The sequence below is a fragment of the Ceratotherium simum genome, chromosome 26 (genome assembly GCF_057802395.1).
Source record: "Ceratotherium simum simum isolate JZ-2026a chromosome 26, ASM5780239v1, whole genome shotgun sequence".
Classification (NCBI taxonomy): Eukaryota; Metazoa; Chordata; class Mammalia; order Perissodactyla; family Rhinocerotidae; genus Ceratotherium; species Ceratotherium simum.
In genome coordinates this window covers 13225768-13240921 of record NC_141925.1, presented here as the reverse complement: position 1 = coordinate 13240921, position 15154 = coordinate 13225768, and the positions used below count along the sequence as shown (strand labels likewise).

Sequence of the window (15154 nt, the reverse complement as noted above, 5' to 3'; positions counted from 1 at the left end):
ATATCTCAGTTCAAAACTGTCTTTCATCAAAGCCTAGATCAACACAAGAAGACCTCATCTCTTGACCCATTTTCCTTCCCTACTGCCGCTTTGGCGTATGAGATGGCACCCAATGTGGACGTCCTTGTCCCCGCGTGTTGGCGAGGGTTTAGAGGCTGTGTGTGTGTGTCGCTTGGATTGCTCTTACCTGTGTAAGAGGGCCTCTCTTACAAGGTTAGGACACTCGGCTCTGCTGTCTTCCTTTGTCTGGTTAAGATGCCCGGTGAGCGGGTACGATGGCCCCACGATCTGGGTACATTTCTGGAGAATGGCTTCCATCTGGCTGGTCTGGTTCACAAATGAGAATTAACGAAGCACAGGTCCATGGTGACCGCGTTCCAGCAACTTGTCCCCCCACCGTTGGGCTTTCACAAACTTGTCTGCGAAGGAAACGAGCTCTCACCGCCATGTCTTATAAGTGTCAGGGCTGCGCAAGGCTTCAGCAAGGCCCCACCTGCTCATTGCATTTTCAGCGCACGGGGGCAGACGGCGGCCACCGCAGAGCCCAGTGCCATCCTGGCAGAGCCTGTTCCAGGTGTCACGGGCATGTATTCACGGTCTGGGGAATGGACACCCAAGACTTGAGGAAGCCCATGGGGCCCTTCACAAGACCGAGTTAGATTTTAGCAACTTTTTCCTATGTGAAGTTAGACAACGGGGCCCTGGTTTTCCTTTGATCCTCCTTGAGAGGCCAAGCCAGCCCTGGCGTGTGTCCATCATCTCTTTCGGAGAATCTCAGCTTTGCTGTCGCTACCCAAATACTTAAAGCTGGATGAGGTTTTTGCAGTTTCAGGGTCGATTTTGTGGGGGAGCAGATAAGCCCATAGGACACACGGCTTTCAAGCAGCTCTCCTGCCAGCTCATTGGGATCGGGGGATAAGCTGAATTCTAGGGTTGGCTGGAGTGTGGGACCCACTCGTTAACGGGAAACCACATCCTTGCAAAGCAGGACGTGCTTAGATTCTCGTGCTGATTCCTGGTGTGCCAATAGTGCCTTGGATAAGCTGTCCACGAACAGAATCCAAATTCTCCAGGATGACCATTTAAGAAAATCTTTAGAAGGGTCCCTTACTTCCCATAACAGATATAGCCGGTGTCAACCTTTGCATAGGATTTGAAGCCAGTTCCCTGCAGAAACGCCCCTGAACAGGGACAGGTTTGCAGGGCTGGCACCTGAGCTGGGACTGACAGTGACCCAGGGCACAGGGTACCTCCTGGACCAGGGGAGCACATCTGTCCATTAACCTCTTCTAGCTAGAAATACAGACTCTTTCCAGTGGCAGAGAGTGCCCAGAGCCTGAAGCGTGGGTGAGCACCGTTTGCCAGCCCCGGCTATCCCAGGAGTCGTGCACCTGGGAGGCAGAAGGGGAAGGAGAGAGACGTGTGGACTGTGGCTGCCGCTCCTCTCTCCGCCCTGGGCTCTGAGACCCTCCCCTCTGACCCAAGTTCTTGGAAAACACAGTGCTAACGAAGGAAAAGACTTTTAAAGGTCACTTCTAGAGTGATGGAAAGTTAGTTCTAAGGGAGCTGGAGGCCTGGAAGCTTCCCCCTGACGTGAGGCTGGCCTGAGTCTTCAGTTGGGAGTGGCTACCACTTTAAGTATTTATTTCTGATCGCTGCACCTTGGGAAGTACCACCCGCTGAACCCGGTGGGTTTTCTCAGCCGGGGTTTCTCCCACCCTCGGACCCCAAAAGGCTCCTGTTGGGGTTCCCATTCCCTGCCATCAGGAATCTCTGGGCCTTGCTTGTGTGTCCAGTCTCACCTGTCTGAGTCGTCCCTTTGACTAAAGAATCGATAACTGGGGTGGGCTCACCCTCGGGGCTTCTCTGTCGGGCCTTTGTGGGGCGAAGCAGGTGGTTTTTGTTACAAAAAGTCTGCTTTCTTCTTAGACGTCCTTAAATGAGTTAAGACGGGTCCTCTCATCAGGACAAACAGGGCTGGGTGGCCAGAGCCCCACACCTTTGTTGTGATCGCTGAAGGGACAGTGAACGTTTCTTCCAAACAGCAGGGGTTAAGTGCGGGTGGATCTGACCTTTCCTCCTCCTGCCTGGCCCACCCTCCTAGGCAGAGCCTCACAGCAGGCGACCAGAGCAGGCCCTGGTGGTAACTCAGGGCATCAGCAGGATGGAGGAGATGGGGGCAATAAGGACAGAGAAAAAGGGGTGTTCTACCAGCCAGAGCTAAAGTATACCTTGAATTAAACATGTCTAATTTATTTTTCTAAGAAATATTGAGCAGCTATTATATGCCATGGGAGCAAAACCCAGACAAGATCCCGGCTCTGGGGGACCTCAGTCTGAGAATTCTGCTTCACAAAGGCAGGGGCACCATGTCGCCCTTAACCAGAGAGCACCCGTGTGGTGTCCACGCAGTGACCTCCTTCCCTCTCAAAGCCGCCCTTGACTTTCATGTCCACCTTCTTCCAGTGGAAAACCTAAAACCTCCCCTTTTTCCCTTCTGAAGGCGAGGAGGTGCAGAATGAGAACACAACATGTTCTCCAGACCTGCCCCACGGGGTCTGAATAAACCCATGGGGGTGTGTCACCCCTCGCTTACCTTTTTTCTTCTTTTCTAAGTAAAAGACCGCAGCAGACCAGAATCCTGGGGGTCATCAAGTGCCCAGGCCAGACATTTTTGACAGCAGATAGTCCTGCTTTGAAAAGCCGACTTTGCCCCATTCCCAGGCCTTGAGAATGGTCAGGATTCGTTGACTCTGACCTGAATATTTGCGTCTCGTTTGTTCTGAGTTTGTGTTTGTTTTTCGCCCCTTCTAAAAATCTCTTCCAACCTCGAGGGAGATTTCTGTGCTAAAGAAACGTGTGTTTTCTTACAACCCACAGGCGAGGAAACGAGACCACTTTTGTTCCCTCGAGAAGGTCTGGAGGACGTCGAGTTATTGAAAACGCGGATGGTTCTGAGGAGGAAGTGGACGCTCGCGATGCAGACTTCAACGGAACCAAAGCCAGTGAATAAGCGACTTGCTACAAACAGGACAAAACCCAGTGGACTCCGCTTAGCACTGTCTAAATCCATTTTCAAATTCCAAACATCACAAGACACCCCTCACGAGGAATATAAAAACCACCACCCTGGGTTCAGGGTATTGATTTCAGTTTTGAATGATGAACCAAATGACAAAAACCCAACAGGAGACACAGGCACACCCGCTCCCTCCATCAATGAATTGTGCAGATTTTGAGTTTTTAGAAAAATATATCCACGGTAACTAATCACTGGCAACTTAGTCTACATGAAATGGGGAGAAAGTCACCCAAAGGGGTGCCACTGCCCCCCACTCCCAAGCCGTTCCCTAACCTGTGTACCCTTCTGACGTCTGGAGCAGGCCCTTGTGTGCGAGTTCTTTTCCCCTCCTGGTTACCGCACATCAGATGCACACAGTTCACCGAGACCAAGTGCCTTCTGCAGTCACATGGATTAGAAGGAGACACTACTCCTACGGGAAGGGCAGGAACGCTACACTGTTTTATATGCACCCTGACTGTACCTAAGGACACCCTCACGAATAAAAGGTATCAATCACTAGAACGTGGTCGGCTTTTCTGTTTTCTGCAGAGCAAAAGAGCGAGAGGTGTTCTTTTTTAATCCTCACAATGACCCTATAAAGTCAGGGTTGTTATTTCATTAACGGGGAAACTGAGGCCTAAGGAGGTGAAAGAAATTGTCCAAGATCCCCCAGCTGGCAAACAAGGAAGCAGACATGCGAAGTGAGTCTGTGTGAGGGGGCTTCCCCGAGAGGAAGGGGACAGCTCTAGGCTCAGGGAGTCAGAACGTGACCAGGAAGAACATCTTTATCAGTCAAAAACAAAATGTATATAATGTGAAGGATACAAGATTTCCTTAAATTTCTAAGTTAAAACACACGACTCTGCCCAGCCTGAGTTGACAAATTTTTTCTAGAAAGGCCAGAGAGTAAATATTTTAGTCTACATATGGTCTCTGTCATATAGTCATCTGTTTTTTTTTTTGAAACCACCCTTTAAAAACATAAAAACCATTTATAGCGCGAGGGCCATAAAAAACCAGGCCGAGAGCCCTTTTCTTCCTCAGCCTGCGTGTTTTAGACAGAGATCCCTTGGCAAAGGTTCTATTCAGCGCAACCAATTCCATACACAGCCTCTGTGGGATCGAGTAGACTTGAGAAAAGAGGAAATACAGAAACTGAGAAGACTCAGCTGAATGACCAAATGCTAACATACCCTGAGCAATACACAAACATATCCCAAAAGTTCTAAGAAGCTGACTCAAATGGAAATTTTTGAAAGGTAGGTTTTCTGCATATTTAGTTACTTGGTTAAAAAACAAGAGTTTCTCACCACCACACGAGCACACACAGAAGCACACACACACGAAGCAGCATTTACTGACCACCACCACTGACTAGTGGAACATCAGTTTCCCTTGATTTTATTGTTCTTTTAAAAAAATAAAAGTACATCTTTTACCGATACAGGTTAGAATGTTTCTAGGGTAACTAACGGGCACTGAAGTTTAATTCTAATTTGCTGTTGAGTTTCAGTAGCACTTGAAAAGTTCTATTTTCAACTCAAGGATATTTTTGCTGTTCTTTTGGAAAAATAACTTAGTGACAAAAGGAAGGTTGTTAGGCTGCACGCGTGCTCCTGTGCTCTGAATTCACGTGTTCTTTTGCCTTGCATCCGAAAGTGAGAGACAGCGGTTCACAACAAGCAAGGATGAGCATATCCACTGTCTGCCTTGGAAGTCCTGTGGTCTTTTCTTCTGTGACAAGGAAGCTTCCAAGAACGATCCCGATGGTTTAATCTCGTTTGAAGGTCACCCCGATATTTCATTACGGCTTTGAATGAAGTCCTGTTCCGGGGGCTGTGATACCAAGGCCATTCCACCCCAGTGACCTTCAGGGTCCTGAAGCGGAGGTCACCTCCAGGCCAGGGCGACAGGGTCAGGAAAACTAACGGTCAGGACTGATCTAAAGAGGACACGATTTTCCACCTACCTGGTCCACACACAATTTACACTAAAACTCAAGCACACCTCTTAAAAGCCTCAATGAGAGGCAGATTAAAAAGTCTCAGAGGTCCACCACACCAGTTTAAAAAGGCCCATGGCCGTAGCAGTTAAGTTCACATGTTCTGCTTCGGCGGGGTTCGTGGGTTCGGATCCTGGGCACAGACCTACTCACCGCTCATCAAGCCATGCCGAGGGGGCATCCCACTAGAAGGGGAGGACCTACAACTAGGATATACAACTATGTACTGGGGCTTTGGGGAGAAAAAAGAAAAAAAGAGGAAGATTGGTAACAGATGTTAGCTCAGGGCCAATCTTCCTCAAAAAAAAAAGGCCTGTGCCCATTCCACTCCTTGCTCCTAGACATGATGCCAGTACACCAATCCTTGCTGGGCCATAGAACACGGGGAGATTTTGTTCTAGAAGGCAGCTCCAGCTGAGTGGGGGCTGCAGTGAGCCTCAGAGATAGGCTCAGATCCCACTGTTAAGGCATCTCCAGACATTAAAAACACCTCGCAAGACCAATGAGGACTCGGGACAGCTCAAAATGATGGGGCAGCCTCCACACCCTTTCCAGAGGGTCCAGTTTGTCCCCGTCCATTTGCAACACACCAACAAAGAGGCTGGCAATTATGAGACACCATTTCATGGGCACAACCATCAGGGGCCACAGGGGATGGCCATAGTCATTGGCCAGTGTGACTGCTGGCTTCTATTTCTCAAACTAACCTAAAGAAACCAAAAACCTAGTTTAAAGAAAAGCAGGCAAGAAAGGTAACAACTCCCACACAGACAACCAGGGGCTTTGGCTTCCGTGGCTTTCCTAAAGCAACATCTTGACTACACCCTGGGCTGGCGGCAGCGATGGTGAGGCAACATTTGAAGGCGGCTTCCCAAATTCCAGGCGTTTTCCCAACCTTCAGACAGAGCAAACCAAGTTAAGCGGACATGACAGCGGTGACAGCCTGGCTAGCATCGGGGCCCACAGAGTCACAGGAGTGAATATCAAGAGTCAGGAGCAGTGTCTCCCTGGGTCTCAATTTTCTCTCCTGTGAAACGAAGAAAAGGACACTGGCTGTCTAGCTCTCACGTTCCCAAGGGCACAGGAAAAAACCCAGCCACAGAGACCCTCTAAGGACATCCACTTCTAAAGGCCCGGAAGTTACGTGCATGCCGTGGAACACGATTCTTCATTTCCTGTCATCTGTCTGCCACTGACCCACCAAGTTTGTGTGGCCTGGGGTCTGGGGAGATGGTGGCACATCTTAGAAAATTCCCAAATCGGGAAGCTGCCCTGATTTTCTTCAGGCAAGAAAATAAACGAAGCTGTTAGAGGCCACCCAATCGGGTGACTGACTTCAGGAATCCAGTCTGGCTGGAATTTAGTGCCAGTTTCCCAGAGGTTCTAAAGATTAAAATAAAAAAAAAAAATCAATCCTCTTCTGGGGGAAGCAGAGCAGTGTTAGAAGCTCGTGGCCCAAAGAAGTGATTTATACAGGACTTGCTCACAGCGTGACCTGGGCTTGGGGCTGCAGAATCAAATAATAAGAATGAGCCACTCCTTGGCCGTTTGCCCAAACCAGAAGACACACCTAACTCCGTCTCATGGGACAGGACAGAGGATAAGGATGACATAATCCTGCAACTTTTAAAAAATGGCTAGTGGTTTGGGGTTACAGGCTCCTGCCTGTAGAGGACAGCAAAAGGTACTGACCCTTTATCACCCAGAGGCACACTGGTGCTGCCTGCCCGTCTGTCACCGCCATCTCTGTTCTTGCTCCCCCGTCCTGAGGCCGGGCCACTCGTCCGGTTTGGGGACTGATCATACATGAAGTTCCGGCAGGATGCAAGTTTGGACTCCAGTGCCTGGAGAGAAACATGCTTTCACCTCTCAAGTCAAAGACAAGAACTCTGCTCTCTCCCTGGAGCCCGAACACAGACAATAACCTAAAACAGCGGTTCTCAAGTCGTGTTGTGCGTTGGAATTCCAAAGTGGGGCCCCAAAGGAATCCAATGTACACCCAAGGCTTAGAACCGCTGGCCTAAGATATTTAGGAGCTTCCTGGAAAATCACTAACCCTACCCATTATCCAGCTCTGCCTACAGGAAATCTGACATCAGCTGTTGGAATCATTCACTCTTGTTTACCTTCTTCGACATGCACAGAGCGGCAGGAGGTCTGAACAAGGACTTTGCCTTGCTGTAAACAGACCCCGTGAAAACCAAAAGGGCACCAAGACCACCCAGGCTTCTCTGTACTCTAACTGTGCAAAGTATTAAATCAGAGACCTGTTTCTATAACAGAAAACCAGATAACCAAAACCAAAAGTGAAAACATAAGAAATGAATCGCAAGCTTCTATAAAGTTGCAGCTCTGCACACATACATTCTGACTGACGACAGAATGGCAGGATTTAAATCATGTGGCTTCCCAGGCATCATTTTAAAAAATAAAAGAAGCAACTACAAAGAATACCTATGGCATTTCTTAAGCACAAAAGAATCCTTCCCTGTAATTAATATAAGACCTGTAAAGTCAAGTTCTCGGCCCTAGCCTTTTAAGATTTTCTCTTTAACTCCCTGAGACTTAAAAAAAAAAAAACACAAAGAGGGCAATTTGCAAATGTTTCTGTTTTTTCAAATTAAGAAAAAAATCACAGACATCATTCACATTTCCCAAATTCCAAGGAAAAATAGTACCAAGAAAGAAACACCCAGGGATCAAAGGGATGACTTAGGTTCAGAGCTCGGGGTGTTTGTCAGTAACAAAGCCCTCAGAAGCTCAAATCGTTGTAAGGGACAGTATAGGACCAGAGCCACACCTAAAACGCATGAAGCCGCTTAAAGGGGAAAGGAACTGGTAAGGTCATCCTCTCTAATACCCTGAAGATAGGCAAGAAGCCCGCCAAAGCCCAGGGAGGTACCGTCTTACCCCCACTTTCCGCAGCAGGTCTCCCACGATGTTGAGGGCAGATATCCGGGCAGCAGGTGTGAGGGGGGTCCCACCCGTGGAGTCATCCAGACCTGGGTGTGTAAAGGGAAGCGCACATGACACCAGCCCACATCATGAGTCTGAGCGCTAAGGGTCTCTAAACGTGCAACCAGGGGGTGGGCGAGGGAAGCTAACGCTTCCCCTTTGATTCCAGACGCTGCCCTGTTTCGTTCAATAGTTAACTGCCAACACAGTAAGAGTCTGTTTAGTGACCAACCTTTCGCAGCCTTACAATGACTATATTAAATATTTATCGCAACATGCTATTCTTTGAAAACAAAATCGAAACAAGCCCTCTTGAAATTCTAGGAATTCCATATAGTTAATTAACATTAGCAGCATCTGAGCAAGCCACATGGATAGGGGTTCTACTGTACAGAGAACCTCTCTTCAAAGCAGGACTCACGCACCAGCAGCACAAACACCACCTTGGAGCCTCTTAGAAATGCAGGATCTCAGGCCCCACCCAGACCTGCTGATTCTGAGATGCATTTAACAAGAGGCCCAGCTGAGTTGGGTGCATGTTAAAATGTGGAAAACACAGCTCAAGACTGGGATTCTGGAACTCTCACCAGTCTCTTCATCCCAGGCGACAAACTAAGGGAGAAGGCAGTATATGGTAGTGTACGCCCTGGAGCCAGCCTGCCTGGGTTTGCATCAACTCAGCCATCCACCAGCTGTGTGACCTTAGGCACGCTCCTTAACTCAGGGCCTCAGTCTCCTCATCCATCACATGGGGATAGCACTTCCATTACCTGTACCTTGGGCCTGTTGGGAGAATTCAGTGAGCTCATATATACATGCAGAGCACTTTAAGCAGAGTGACCAGCACATACTGAGCACTCGATAATTGTCTATTATTATTATTTGCTACTACGTGGTCTGATCAGAGTCTCACAGTTCATCAGCTAGCAGAGGGGCTGGCGTGAAAACTGAAATTTCTCACTTTTTACTGCACAGCACAAATTACATTGCCTCCAGTTCTAGACAGATATATTGCTGGACCCACATAATGCCTTTTAAATTTTTTACTTGGTCACTGAAATTTTAAATTTGGGAGATTTCATATTCAACAAGAGGGTTTCTGGCTTCTGCTGAAGAATGGAAATGTCTGCTAATGCCGACATTTGTAGTAGGAGCAGAGGGGCAGCTGCCCCCTTCAGATGAGGCTTCTAGTTCCCAGTTCACCTCAGACTCCACTGCTCCCTACTGCCTCACACCCAAGAGGCTCCTCTCACTGACCTCAATGGTCTGCCCCTGCGAACACTCCCAGTTTGCGCCCTGCCCTATGGCCTGGTCCAATCTCTCTCTCACCCGGGAAAGCTTTGTGAAACAAAGAAGATCCTCCCGATCCCCGTTCCCCTTACCGCGTCGGAACGTCCCAGGTGTGTTGAAGCTCGAGCTGGGTCCTCGATGAGCTATGGGAGTGGACGGCACAGAGCCAGTGGCCTGCACAGCTATGTCTGTCCTTTCAGCTTCCACCGAGCTGGGCTTGGGGGTCCTGGGTTTCTCCTGCTTTTGCTGCACAGCCAATTCCTGCCGCAGATCTGGGCCAGGAAAAGGATTCAGGTTAAGTCCTTGCTTTGGGTGATGGGGGACGGGTCAACAGTAGATGCTTGTCAGGGAAAAGAAGTACCAGGGGGAAAACTCCAGGTGGAAACACTGAATGAAGTGGAACCCACAGGACCTTGCCTAGCAGGCTTATAAAACTACATGATTTTTCTTTCGAATAAAAACAAAAAGGTTTAAAAAATTTTTTAAACTATGGCAGTAACACACTAATGCTTTTATTGTTTCAAAAATATTCCACTGTGGCAGGGTATATAGAATACTAGGTGGAAAAATGCTTTCCCAACCCTTCCCCACACGCCCCTGCTCACTCATAATCACTGTAACATGGCGGAGTCTTTCCAGCTCTTCTTCTCTGCATGTTCATATGTACAGTTTATATGTACATGTATATCTATTAAGCAAATAATATGAATAACTTTTTTTTTTAATTTTTTTGTGAGGAAGATCAGCCCTGAGCTAACATTCTTGCTAATCCTCCTCTTTTTGCTGAGCAAGACCGGCTCTGAGCTAACATCTATTGCCAATCCTCCTCCTTTTTTTCCCCAAAGCCCCAGTAGATAGTTGCATGTCACAGCTGCACATCCTTCTAGTTGCTGTATGTGGGACGCGGCCTCAGCATGGCTGGAGAAGCGGTGCGTCCATGCGCACCCGGGATCCGAACCCGGGCCGCCAGTAGCGGAGCGCACGCACTTAACTGCTAAGCCACAGGGCCGGCCCAATATGAATAACTTTTATTAAGCATAAGTAGAAACAACGTCTACTGTCTATGACTTATCTTCCTTCCTTCAATGGTATGTCTTAATCTTTCTATAACTACATTTATATCTATACCTTGTTTGTTTTAACAATTGCTTAACATTCCACAAAATAAATCTAATTTATTTAACCACTTCATCACTGATGGACATTTAGGAACAAATACCTTAAAACTTAAGAGTTTTTTCTTTTTAATCCCTCTTCCACTGCCTACACATTAGAAACTAGATTAATGCCATAGACAATTAACTGGGACTTTAAACAAAATCTCTATGCGCCAATGTGGGTGATTCACCACTGTCGTGTTGCAGCTGGCAAGCTCTACCTCTGGAACTGCCACCTCCAAAGAGCAAACGCTGCTGTGGTCTCAGAGTTCTAAGCCACGGGTGTCAGCTGCCATCAAGTCATGAAAATGACAAGCTAGCTAGCAAGTCCATCAGGACTTTCTCCCCACAAAACTCGTGTTCCTACTGAGCATAAAGCTGGTGGTGGGTTTAAATACCCACAAGGGATCTTTACAGAATCTGACAATTCTTAGCATGAGGCGGGGACCAAGGCTAGAGCCTGCTCGGTGTGGTCCCATGCCCTCTAACCAGACAGCCTGTGTGCCAAGCAGGCCGTGGGTTTCCAGCAAAGGTAACAATGGGCAATGCTGAGGGACAAGACATTCTCAGGTAGGGAGAGGGAACAACGCTGGTGAGGGCACACGGCACAAAGCCAAGGCCTCCTGACCTCTGGCCTCATCCTTCAGTCGCTGAACAGATTCTAGGAGATTCTCCTTCTCATCAAGTTCGCTCTCCAGAAAGGCATTTCTTTCAATGGCTTGATTCAAGCGCTGCTCAAAGTCTTCTAGAGACATGATTGTGGCCCTGGTAAGAGAAAAGCAGAGTTGTCCAAGAGGGCAAACGGCAGCATCCATCTGGTGCTCACAGACCCGGGAGATGAGAAGGGTCAGACACGGGGGCACAAGTCCAGCCCTGGCACTTCCCAGACACCCCAGACCTGAGTGACCTGGGCTCAGGACCTGGGCTCTTCACCTGCAGAATGGGAACCATCTTAGCCCAGGAGGGGCACAAGGCTGTCCTGAGGATTAAATGAGATAACGTCCATATAGCACTTAGCAGTGCCAACGTCTTGTCAGGACCACATGCAGGGCCCAGTCGACTGCCAAGGGCAGCATGCTCCATCTTCCCTCAGAGACTCATCATGCAAACAGTATTCAGAATATCCTACTAAAAGGCACATACAACGTAATAACATGCATTTAAACAGGTAGAAGAGACCATCTTGAATCTCTCGGTTACCTTTCTAAAAAGTTCAAAATGCCCAGCCCCAGCCCAGCTGCCCTGCTAACCACCACTTCTTCTTGTGAACAGTGTAGACATTTCACTGGAACGCTGTGTTGAAGGCACTGAGAAGTGCTGGAAGACAGAATCTGTTTAACTCCGAGGCACAGAGAAGGCAGCTGGCCAGTTTCCTGCCGAGTAAAGCAGGGGTACTAACAGCACCTCCACACGGGGCCGGGGGACAGGTAGAGGAGTACAGGAAGCACGTAGGGATGTTTCCCATCTAAGTGCTCAATAAATCCCAGCCATTTCTACTACTGACCCCAGGTTTGTCTCCAGAAAACCTTGAACACCATGCTAACTGTATCTCACGGTGGCTTGGAGCATATGTGTGGAGTGGAACCCAGGAGTTAACACTGGCTCCTTCCACAGAAGACCAGCTAAGCGTCCTCGGGCAACTAAACCTCTCTGGGCCTCTGGGCCTTTTTTTTTGAATTTATTTATTTATTTTTTAATTTTTCCCCCAAAGCCCCAGTAGATAGTTGTATGTCATAGTTGCACATCCTCCTAGTTGCTGTATGTGGGACGCAGCCTCAGCATGGCCGGAGAAGCGGTGTGTCGGTGCGCGCCCGGGGTTCCGAACCCGGGCCGCCAGCGGGCCGCCAGCAGCGGAGCGCACACACTTAACCGCCAAGCCACGGGGCTGGCCCCAAGGGCCTCTGGTCCTTTAATAGCAAAGCGAGGATCATTCATTCATTTATTCTACATATCCCACTATGTCCAGAGTGAGTCATGGCAGTGCCTACCCTCAAAGGGTCTTTAGAGGGAAACAAGATAAAGTTACCACAAGTGCCTGATTAGCAACAACAAAGGGATAATACTGAAGAATACAATACTGGAATCAGTTAAAATGACCCTAAGGCTGACATGTCAAACAAGAAAAAAGATAAAATACCTAGGAATTCACGTAACAGCAAATAAGGGAGACTTTACTGTAGGGCATGGAAGGCTTGTCGAAATGCAGACACATGGGGGTTTATGAGGAGGAAGACTCAATATCACAAAGAAATCAATTCTCCCTGAGTTACCTGATAAATTTAAGACCATCCTAATAAAAATACTAATAGGTTTTTATTGGGGGATGGAGGCACAGGGGGACTGATTTGCAAGATCATGCGGTAATGAAATAAGAATGGCCAGGAGAACCACGAAAAAGAGACCAGGGAACTAGGTCTACTGGATATAAAAACCACGTTATTCCAAAGCCTCAGTAATGAAGCACAGTGTGGTGCAGACAGACCAGAGGGAACCCAGGGTCCAGAAACAGATCCAAACACACGTGAGAATTTAACTTGTGATCAAGGGGGTATCACAAATCATTGATAAAAAGATGGCTGATTCAATTCTTGGTTTGGGGACCCCTGAGTAGGCACCTGGAGAAAATTAATCATGGATCCATACCTCATACTGCACCTCAAGATAAATTCCAAATGGATCAAAAACTTAAATTCAGGACTTGGTCAAAATCTACTACTGGCTTCTGGAATGCCAGAGAACTGAAGACCAATTTCAGTGGCATTTCTGGCATTTGTGAACCCGTGTGTATCCATGATCACGTGGTTGTATGCAATCAGCATAATGGCGTTGGTAATACCAGCAGAGCACAGCACTGAGGTTCCTTGTTACTATGTGAATATTTGCTTTCAAATAAAGGTAAGCATCCTAGTGGTAACCCAAGTGAAAACAGCTTCTTGTGCTTTTGATGTTGAAATTCTATCTGTCAAAGATGCAGTAAAGCATGTTTATTATCATAAAACGCTACAATACTTAATGACTGTGAAAGCTGTTAGTCTCATGTAGTTGAGAACTTGAAAATAGTTAAATAGGAAAACGGATTTTCAGTAAATATGAACATTAAGAGATACATTTGTTAGATAACTAAGAACATATCCTTTTTGAGCCAATAAATGATTTAAAAGTCTATGTATCACCTCACACCCATCAGAACGGCCACTATCAAAAGAAAAGAAAAGAAGTGTTGGCGAGGATGCAGAAAAGCTAGAACCTTTGTTCGCTGCTTGTGGGAATGTAAAATGGGGTGGTCGTTATGAAAAATAGTATGGAGGTTCCTCAAAAAATTAAAAATAGAATTACCATATGATCCAGAAATCATACTTCTGGGTAAATACCCAAAAGAATTGAAAGCAGGATCTCAAAGAGATATTCGTACAGTCATGTTCACACCAGGATTATGCACAACAGCCAAGACGTGGAAGCAACCCAAGTGTCCATTAACAGATGAATGGATAAAGAAAATGTGGTACATACATACAACGGAACATTATGCAGCCTTAACAAAGACGGAAATCCTGTCACATGCTACAACACAGATGAATTTCAAGGACATTATGCTAAGAGCATAAGCCAGTGTCAAAAGGACAACTACTGTATGATTCCATTCATATGGAGTATCTAAAGCAGTCAAAATCATAGAAACAGAAAGTAGAAAGGTGATCACCAAGGGCCGGAGGGAGCAAGGAGGAGGAATTAGTGTTTAGTGGGTACGGAGTTTCAATTTTGCAAGATGAAAAAGGTCTGGAGAGCTATTGCACAACAATGTGAATATACTTATACTTAATGCTACTGAACTGTAAACATAAAAATGGTGAAGATGGTAAATTTGATGCTGTTTTTTACCACGATAATAAATAAACTTTTTTTTTTTTTTTTTTTTGGTGAGGAAGATCTGCCCTGAGCTAACATCTTCCAATCCTCTTTTCTCGCTGAGGAAGATTGGCCCCGGGCTAACATCCGTGCCCATCTTCCTCCACTTTATATGGGACACCGCCACAGCATGACTTGAGTGCGCGCCCGGGATCCGAACTGGCGATCCCTAGGCCACCACAGTGGAGCACGCACACTTAACTGCTTGCGCCACCAGGCCAGCCACCAAAAATTTTTTAAAAGTCTATGTAATAATACATCTAAGGGTTAAGTTAGATTAAATCAATTTTAATCTTTGTAGAACTTTTTGGTATCTTAGCACTGATATATTAAACAAAATCACCTTTAAGGAATGTATTTAACTTTCAGTTACTTCCAATTAGGCCCCAAGTCTTCCAAAGTTATCCCCTTGGTCAGTTAAAAGGGAGTCATTTAATTTGACAGATGTACAGTAGAGGGACCATAACAAGCAAACAGCTGATGATGCCAGGAAATTACTATTCTTGTAGTAGACTGTCAAATTGTCCAAATATACCTATTAAAATTATAAAATAAAATTGTAATGGTTTAAAGTATTTTATAAAATTTCAGTATTCCAGAACTTCATTCATCATATAATGGTGATTTGGGCCTCTACCTCATCTGATTTCAACATTCAATTATTCAGCATTTGGCCAAAATGTGAATCCAATGCACCTTTAGTTAAAAAAAAAGAAACAAAGAAAGAAAAAGAAAACATAAAAATACTAGAAGAAAACATAGGCTAATTGCTTTATAAAC

At 46.6% G+C, this 15154-nt stretch overlaps 2 protein-coding genes across 5 annotated transcripts in view; one reads left to right on the top strand and one right to left on the bottom strand.

The window, feature by feature from the left end:
* The window catches only part of MYH11 (myosin heavy chain 11), a 125343-nt gene extending 122238 nt beyond the window's left edge, over positions 1 to 3105 (top strand). The window contains exon 41 of one of the 2 annotated variants that reach the window (XM_004441840.2): positions 2881 to 3105. In XM_004441840.2, the coding sequence (XP_004441897.1) occupies positions 2881 to 3013 (133 nt within the window). In that variant the 3' untranslated portion in view covers positions 3014 to 3105. The remainder of the gene's footprint in view (positions 1 to 2880) is intronic. The other variant, XM_014796326.2, reaches the window with a different exon arrangement.
* A 1344-nt stretch (positions 3106 to 4449) lies between these two features.
* Positions 4450 to 15154, bottom strand: part of NDE1 (nudE neurodevelopment protein 1) — a 28729-nt gene continuing 18024 nt past the window's right edge. For 2 of the 3 annotated variants that reach the window (XM_087417007.1, XM_004441841.3), the window contains exons 5-9: positions 11097 to 11233; positions 9404 to 9583; positions 7977 to 8068; positions 6759 to 6910; positions 4450 to 5961 (exon numbers count right to left, since the gene is read on the bottom strand). In XM_087417007.1, the coding sequence (XP_087273133.1) occupies positions 5868 to 5961; positions 6759 to 6910; positions 7977 to 8068; positions 9404 to 9583; positions 11097 to 11233 (655 nt within the window). In that variant the 3' untranslated portion in view covers positions 4450 to 5867. The other variant, XM_014796327.2, reaches the window with a different exon arrangement.